The sequence below is a fragment of the Eucalyptus grandis genome, chromosome 1 (genome assembly GCF_016545825.1).
Source record: "Eucalyptus grandis isolate ANBG69807.140 chromosome 1, ASM1654582v1, whole genome shotgun sequence".
NCBI classification, from domain to species: Eukaryota; Viridiplantae; Streptophyta; class Magnoliopsida; order Myrtales; family Myrtaceae; genus Eucalyptus; species Eucalyptus grandis.
Window position 1 is genome coordinate 44,472,023 of NC_052612.1, and position 8,185 is coordinate 44,480,207.

The following is an 8,185-nucleotide window of genomic DNA, read 5'->3' on the forward strand; positions in this document are numbered from 1 at the left end:
CTAATTTGCTAGAAAGAACACAGCTAATATTTTTTAGCAATATTTCGCAAGAAATTAAAAAAAAAAAAAATGGCCCCTTCGGTTAGTAATCCTCGTTTGCTCCCAACGCAACCCATTTTTTTTATAGCCAAGTTATCCAAAATTTCAACTTTATATTCGAGGGGTGCTCATATTTTATTTTTTTTCCTTCCATATTTTTAATGCAATTTTTTACAAGATTGGGGGGCCCTTCCCCGCGCAATCCCTTGATCAGCCAATGGGAACACGAAGCTGCGGATCAATTGTTCCTTGGACTACGTACAGTGACGAAACCAGCAATTACCAACGAAAAGATAACACCTCGATAATCGACGAGAGAGAGAGAATTTGAAAAATTTGAGTCAAGAAAACTCGGCTGCCTACCAAATTTCACTACCTTCCAAAACTTCCCCAATTATTCCATTCCCATATTAAATGGTTACGAATTGATCGATTGAATTCTTCACCTTCCATCACTCGCTTTGATCTCGTCGTTCTCTCGATGGTGTCAAAACGAATTGGTACGCATGATAAACCTTTTCACATGACATGTCATTATGTCCTTATCCCTCAACATAATTAAAAAAAAAAAAATACAAATAGTCACTAAATTTTGATCTAATATGTAATTTCGTTCTTAAATTTTTAATTTAATCAGTGAATATTAAATGTGGTTCTTGAGCTTTTAAACATTATCAATTGTTTAGGTATTATGTTAAACACATTAGAATTCTAAGGACAACATTGTATATCGAGTCAAAGTTTATGGACCATATTGTACAAATTAAAAGTTTATGTGCCACATTGAACATTGTATCAAAGTTCAAGAGCCGTTCATGCTATTATCCAATTTATTATTATATTCTTGGGACTTCGAAGTCTTGAACAATTGCTGATTTTCGTCGATATGGACTAATTTATTTTTAACCAACCACTAGTTTCGTTCATTCAACTAAACCCCATTCGATATCTACTTATAATACTATGCATCAGCATCTGGAAATAAGAAATGATCGACATAGGGTGTTTGACCCTTCTTTCTAGGTTTACTTTCCTAGAACTTAAAGAGGTTGCCCGTTCTTGCTTAAACTGGACCGAAAGGCCTTGGTGACTTGACTCTTAGGGAAAACAATCTATTTTTCCAAACGCAAATCATATAAGATGACTTTCAAACGTTAGTCTCATATTTTTAAAGATCCGCGGCGTTTAATTCTATGCCAAAGTCCGATTTTCAAACTCTGAAATTGCTAGCAGAAGTTATATCGAAGCAACCGAAGCTGAAAGGGACTCGATTTATTGGCCGAAATGCAATTGCTCGAGCTACACGTATTGAAAAGGAAGAATGAACGGTGTGTATATGTGGATTTTTCATCTTGAAGCATGACCTAAACTTTCATGTTCCGCCATGATATTTGGTCATTGCTGGACTCGGATCGTGGCACGGAATTCCAACCGCAGACTCGGCTTTCTCCCCGCAGATGTCCCCTTTGACTTTGAGGGCTAGATTTTGTACGTGACGCGTTTCTGCGACGAGGGCCGAGAGGAGATAGTAGTACTGGAGAAATTCAGATAGGAAACATCGCAGAAAGTCAACAAAGCGACCTCTCTCTCTCTCTCTCTCTCTCTGAAGGACAAAGAAGAAGAAGAAGACGTCCAAGGCGTGGGATCACGGGGGTTGAAATTCGTGATCAACAGGGGGAGGCTTTTAGATAGAAGAACTCTCACGTTAGATATTGAAATTCGAATTTTTTTAATGAAACCGAAGGAAGCTAAAGGAACGTAGAAAGCACAGCACACCAGAAGAAGTTAAACCGGCAATTATTTATTTAGACGGAGAACAACAAATGGCCGCCACCACGAGGAGAGGCTTTCTCTAAGTGAACAAGCCTAACTTGCCCCCACCCATTTCCATTAGAAAAGTTTCAACCCACAGCGAGGTCCGAAGTACATCAAGATGGAAAATCTTTTCTTTACAGATTGCTTGTCCCACTCTTGTCACCCGCACTATCTCATAGAAACTTCCCGGATCAGATTGGAGGATTTGATTGTGTCCTTTGTCTTTTGTGTCGCTTTACAACAGTGGTCGAATTGGCTTTGTCTAGATGTCACTGTTCCCACTAATGCCCTGCGAATCCGAACAACCCTACGTCGGCTAGGGTTTTGCGTGATGTTTCGGGTCAGCTGACTGTATTGATAAAGCGCGTGAGACTATGAAGACACACGGACCGGGCTGGAATCGCTTAGATTCAGTTGACGTTTCCAGGTACATGACGTGCTGCCTAGGGCTAATGTGAGGCGATGGATAGATGGATGTTCCATCTACAATTAATGCATAAGTATGCGGTTTCTGTAAATAGCTAATCAAATAACCTGTGATTTTATGCAGCCCATGCATAGAAACTCCTCTCAAATTAACGGTACGGTAGGTATATATCCACGCTAACTAATACACCCCATATATTTATAAGAAATTTGCACATAAAGTTCCAAAAACTATCATACGGTGGTCAATTTAGCCTTAAACTCTTCAATTTGGATAACTCAGTCCTAAATCTTTTAGCGATTTGTTAATATAGTCACTTATATCAGCGATTTGCAATCAAAATTAGCTGAAATGACTATATTGACAAATCGTCAAAAGATTTAAGATTAAATTTATCATATCATAAAGTTTATGGATGGATTGATGACTGAACAATACATCCAGGCCTTTTGGACAATTCAATTTGCAAAAACCGTGTTCATAAATGGCCTGCCCTTCCTTTTGGGCCCCCCTGCAATATTTCTTTCATCTGCACACCCGACCGGTCAAACAACGTACGCCATCCAAACGAGGAATTTTAGCGAAAAGGGGGGGTTGTTGCGTTGCATAATGCGTTGATGTGGCAATAAGAATGAAGTGGTGGGTGGTTCTATTAGGACTAGCACTCTCTCCCTCCCTCCATACATGCTTTGTCCAGGGTTACGTGCGGAATGTCAAATTATTTAGCTTGACTCTCCCGAAGAAAGTCTACGCCCTCTGCACCATATTTCCTGCACACACACTTGAAAAAGATTTTAAAACGAAGAAGAAGCTGATCAAAGGAAGATTTCAAAGTTAGGAGCGTTCCATGATCTTTCTCGAGGCTATATAAGAAGAGAGATGATCCTTTCACGTACGTTTTCAACCATTTTTTTCTTCTATTTTGTGTGAGAGAGAGAGAGAGGAAACGAGAGAGAACAAAAGCGACTCTTGCAAATCTCATGAACTGTGGAATCGTGTTGGGCTTCTATTGCTGGAGTTGGGAGTTCTTAACGGCCCTTCTTCTCTTCTCCTCTGATCATCTCCTTCGTCCTTATTAATCACCTTCTTCTTCTCGCTTCATCTTCTCTCCCTCTCCCGGCTCGCGAACTGTGAAGAGAGACACGTCGAGAGGTGACTACAGTTATCGGTATCGTCGTCATGGAGGCGAACGCCGATTTTATTTCCGAGAAGAAGGGCCTGCTGCTGGAGTACGTGAGGAAGTCGACGCCCCCGCCGTTCCTGCTCAAGACGTACATGCTCGTGGAGGACCCGGCGACGGATGACGTGATATCGTGGAATGCTGACGGCACCGCCTTCGTCGTCTGGCAGCCGGCCGAGTTTGCGAGAGATCTCCTCCCGACGCTCTTCAAGCACAGCAACTTCTCCAGCTTCGTGAGGCAGCTCAACACTTATGTACGTAACGATAAGCCTTGCTTGCTTGCTTCCCCTCTTTTCAATCTTCCTGATATATGATGATCCTCTGGAGTTCAAAAGGGTCGGTGATTTTTTGCGTCATGTGGATAGTTAAACTATGTTCAAACTTAAATTTGTCAGCATCGTGTATCATATGAATTGGAAAAAAGGAAGGAGAGAAAGTCCCATGCAAATGCTAAAAGTTCATTAGCTAGAACTTAATGGGGAAGTGAAGTTTTTCACGTAGGACTTGATTGAATTAAAAATGAGGAAGTGGGGGAAAACTAAGGAAAGAAAATCAGCTAGTACATATGTGTTGTATAACGTAGAACATGGGGCGACTAATTAAAGAAAAGAAGAAGGAAGGCAGCTCTACCAAGAAAGTTGAAAATAGTAATAAGATAAAGGTTGAGCAGAAAAGAAGAGAATCTCTAGTCTTCATCCTCCAGCACGTGTTAGCTAGCAGGCTAGTTTGACTGGGGATCTGGTGTTAGATCTGAAGAACTTTCAATAAGTTCAACTTTGATTATCTTGCTAGAGGTTTAAAATATAAAAGATAACATCTATATTTTTATCCATTTTCGGTAACCCTCTGGTCTGAATGCAGATTATTCAAAGCACACACCAGCACGAAGCATTGGAATATACTGTGGACGATATAAGCCGGTCAAAAGTTGTAAAACATGATCTATACTTGACAATCATTTGAACCAATAACAGAGGATTGCATATACACATGGATTTTTCTCTTTAGATCGAGCAGAAATTCATCTCAAAGCTATGTTTTTCCAGCCACAGAAATCTGGCAGACAAGATCGACTTCTAGGCAACCGTTCCCATTAGTCTTACCTGTGTATGCATATGCCGCAGCTGCACTTTAGCTCAATGTGGTTTACCGTAATTGGTTCATTGATGATATAATTATGTCGATTTTTGTCGATCGCTTTCATTAGTTTTTTGTCATGTCATTAGAGTAGCGAGAGTCGATCTGTGTATTCCTTCAGTAACAAAGGCAATCTAATGACAGAAATTTGCATCCTTTTCGTGGAAAAACAGGGTTTTCGCAAAATAGCGACAAGCCGATGGGAGTTCTGCAACGACATGTTCCGAAAGGGGGAGAGAGAGCTGCTCTGCGAGATCCGCCGCAGGAAGGCGTGGGCCAACAAGCCGCGTTCGAACCCTTCAACGCAAGCTCATCAAGACAACAACCACAATCACTCCTCCGACGAAGACCAAAGGTCGTCGTCGACCTCCTCCTCCTCCGAGTACAGCAATCTCATCCACGAGAACAAGCGGCTCAAGAAGGAAAACGGGGCCTTGAGCTCCGAGCTCACCGGCATGAAGTACAAGTGCAAGGAGCTCCTCGAGCTCGTCGCGAAATACACGCGGCACGAGGACGGAGACGGCGAGGAGGAGGAGGAAGAGAAGGGAAACAACAATGGCGGCGAAGGGCTGAAGTTGTTTGGCGTGAGATTGGAGGTTAAGGGAGATCAGAGAGGGGAAAGGAAGAGAAAAGGTGCACGCATTAGGGAGAGCGCAGGCATTTTGCTTTCTCAGTCATGCAAGTAATGATAATCGAAAGGATATATTATCGCGTTAGAGAATAGTGAAAAATAATTATTCAGGAAAAAAATGAAAGAGGCCACTATGATTTTAAGGAAAAAAAGAAATAGTGGCCCTAAGTGGTTTTTTATTTTATTTTATATAATGTATATATCGATACGCGAATGCGAAAGTAGTTCGTGGATCAAGGTAGATGTGTAACTTTCTACGGCTTCAAATTGAATATTAGAATAATTTTATCGTTTCATGCTCTAAAATGGGATTTCTTTTTTCTGTGCTAGTAAATTTTAAAAAGATTGGGTAAGATTTACAAAGCAATTGGTGAAAAAATAAAATTAGAGGTCACTTTTTTTTTTTCTGTAACTTATCGATAAACTATTGGTATTTCATGAATTTTTTAATTCGTCTTTGAATTGGTAAATGAGCAATTAGTGAATTAAATCAAAGAAATTTAGGATGTCATAATACTTAGCTATAAGCGGAAGAAGCTCAGTTTTGATTGGTAGTTAGTATGGGTGAGCATGGTTTTATGTAGGACGGGTTCTAAGTTCCAAAAATTGAGGAACCTATTTCGACAGGTAAGTTCTAAATTATAGACAGGTGAAACCTAAAACCTGAAATAAGTTTTTGTATTTTCTTCGGTCTATGTCTCTGCATGGTCCTACGGTATTCCATAACATACGATAATGAGTGTATAATTTGAAACTATTGATTTATTTATTTATTTATTTATTGTCATAATGGAACCACTAGTTTGAGTATTCACTTAATGACTGGAATTTTTATTTTGTTAATATTTCATATTTTTTGTATAGCTAAATATAAGTTGTGATAATCGAAGGTAATGATTCACTATAATCGTTCAATTTATGTTACAAGTGCAATATAAGTAAACCATGGAACCCGTAACAAGTAGGTTATAAGTTTCTAAGTATGCAAGATAGGTTTTATGTTCCAAAAAATGAGGAAGCTATTCCAACAGGTAACAAGTAGATTATAGGTTCTAAGTGGAACCTATAGGAAATCTAAAACTACTCACCCTTATCAATTAGCGTGCATAAGAGAGAATTTCGAAGGGGTTGTTACGTATGCATGAGCATTTTCAATAGCTTATGTTTTGCCATAAATTAGTGATTGCGAAAATAATTTAAGATTTTAATAAGAAAAATTACTCCATACAATGAGTATTATCAGGCAAACATGTTACCTCAATAGAAAATTAAAAAAAAAAATTATCCAATCAATTATAAACCTTTCAATTTACCAAATTTAATCTTAAACCTCAGTGTAAAATTACAATGTAGTCCTTTAACCAATCTACCTCAAAAATTATGCACATGGCAGTCTGATCAATGCTAGCCGTCCTATATGAGCACACCATTACATTAGTAATTTTCCGCTAGTATCATGGGAGGGATCACATTAAAATTTTGTTAGAAATTTTAAAACTACATTGACGAAATTAAGGAGTTTAAGATTGAATCGGCATCCGTGCCATTGTGTCAAAATCGACCGGACAATTTCACCAAAAATTCCTGTGAAATTTCAAATGGTCGGTGATGGTGCCTTTTTTTTGGTGTGGGGGTCCCGGGGTCAAGGAGTGGTCGGTGATGATTTTGCTAGAATCCTTTATGTCCTTAAAAAGATGAACAACTTTCGGACCATTTCGGATAGCAAAGATAATTTATGCACCTCGCCACGTGAAAAACGAAGTAATATATAAAAGCAAGAAAGTCATGGACACACACAGCCATGAAATTCATGATTATATCATTAGCCTTTGGAGTACCTAAAGAAACAATTATCCGGACATAAAATATGAGCGAAAACGAAGGGAAAAAAACAAAGAGGACGGTGAACTAAAGAGCGGCGATCTTATTTTGACCCATGAAGATTTCATGATGGGAACGTGATGACGATTTATACAGCATCGAGAATGTTTGACCTGGTGAAATGATTTTTCCCCCATAGAAATGAAGCTAACTAGTAGTTATAATAAAGAATTGATAGCACAGAAAGAGATGCACGACATTGCGGAAACTGTCCATCGTTGATTTTATTAAATCCCATGCAACAAATATTACGCAGGAGCCAAACATTTCCAATAGGGCATTTTAAAATCCACTTGACCAATCAAAATTTTGACTACGGGATAATTACCAAAAACGAAACATCTTCAACTCAGTGTATGAATATCAATTCAATCATAAATATTTTAATTTGGCCAATTCAGTCCTAATTCTTTTAACAATTTGCCAATATAATCATTCTTGCCAATCTTAACTGGCAATCATTACCGTGGATATCAATCGTTCTACCTAACACAATCGACGTTAACATAAATAACTTTTGCAAATTTTCTAAAGATTTTGTGAATTATTTTTTATAATTTTTTTTCTTTTCCTCTTTTTTTTTAACATTCCAATTTTGCCTCACATAAGCACTTGTCCAACTACAGAGAATGAATCAACTTGTCATTTGGTTCCCTGTTAGGGGCAGTGTAGCTTTTCCAACGTGAATTCCGTTCCATGTGAAACACAAGAGAGAGATGATAAATGTATTGACGATGGTTGTCTTCCTCTTTCTTGCATCAATTGTTGAACTTTTTTTTTTTGGTCGGTTCATTAACCGTTGAAGTTTGAGATGCTGGTTATGTAATCATTGCCCTGGTCTTGTCTAATGGACCCAACTGATCTTATCTTATTAAAAGTGTGATCTACACTTGCCAAAGACAAAGTAGTCTATAACCATAAAGACACCAATGTCGACTGGCTTACTTCGTGTGTTTAAGTCAGCTAAGGCAGGGCGTGGAAGATTCCCCTTGGTGCCCATTGCAATGCCACAAGAAGTCATTTGAGCCATAACAAGCAAATTTATCCCTATTTAGGGTTTAGTAGTGAGAAGTAG

The 8,185-nt window shown here is 38.8% G+C and overlaps 1 protein-coding gene across 2 annotated transcripts; it reads left to right on the top strand.

Moving 5' to 3' along the window:
- Window positions 1-2,937: 2,937 nt before the first annotated feature.
- Window positions 2,938-5,519, top strand: LOC104444867 (heat stress transcription factor B-3). Of its 2 annotated transcripts, XM_010058649.3 has the most exons (3): window positions 2,938-3,173; window positions 3,418-3,715; window positions 4,772-5,519. In XM_010058649.3, exons 2-3 carry the CDS (start codon window positions 3,461-3,463, stop codon window positions 5,282-5,284), a joined length of 768 nt encoding a protein of 255 aa, XP_010056951.2. In that variant the 5' UTR covers window positions 2,938-3,173; window positions 3,418-3,460; the 3' UTR covers window positions 5,285-5,519. The 2 variants fall into 2 exon arrangements, with proteins under 2 accessions (XP_010056951.2, XP_039163698.1); XM_039307764.1 differs by having other exon boundaries at window positions 2,939-3,715.
- Window positions 5,520-8,185: the final 2,666 nt, after the last annotated feature.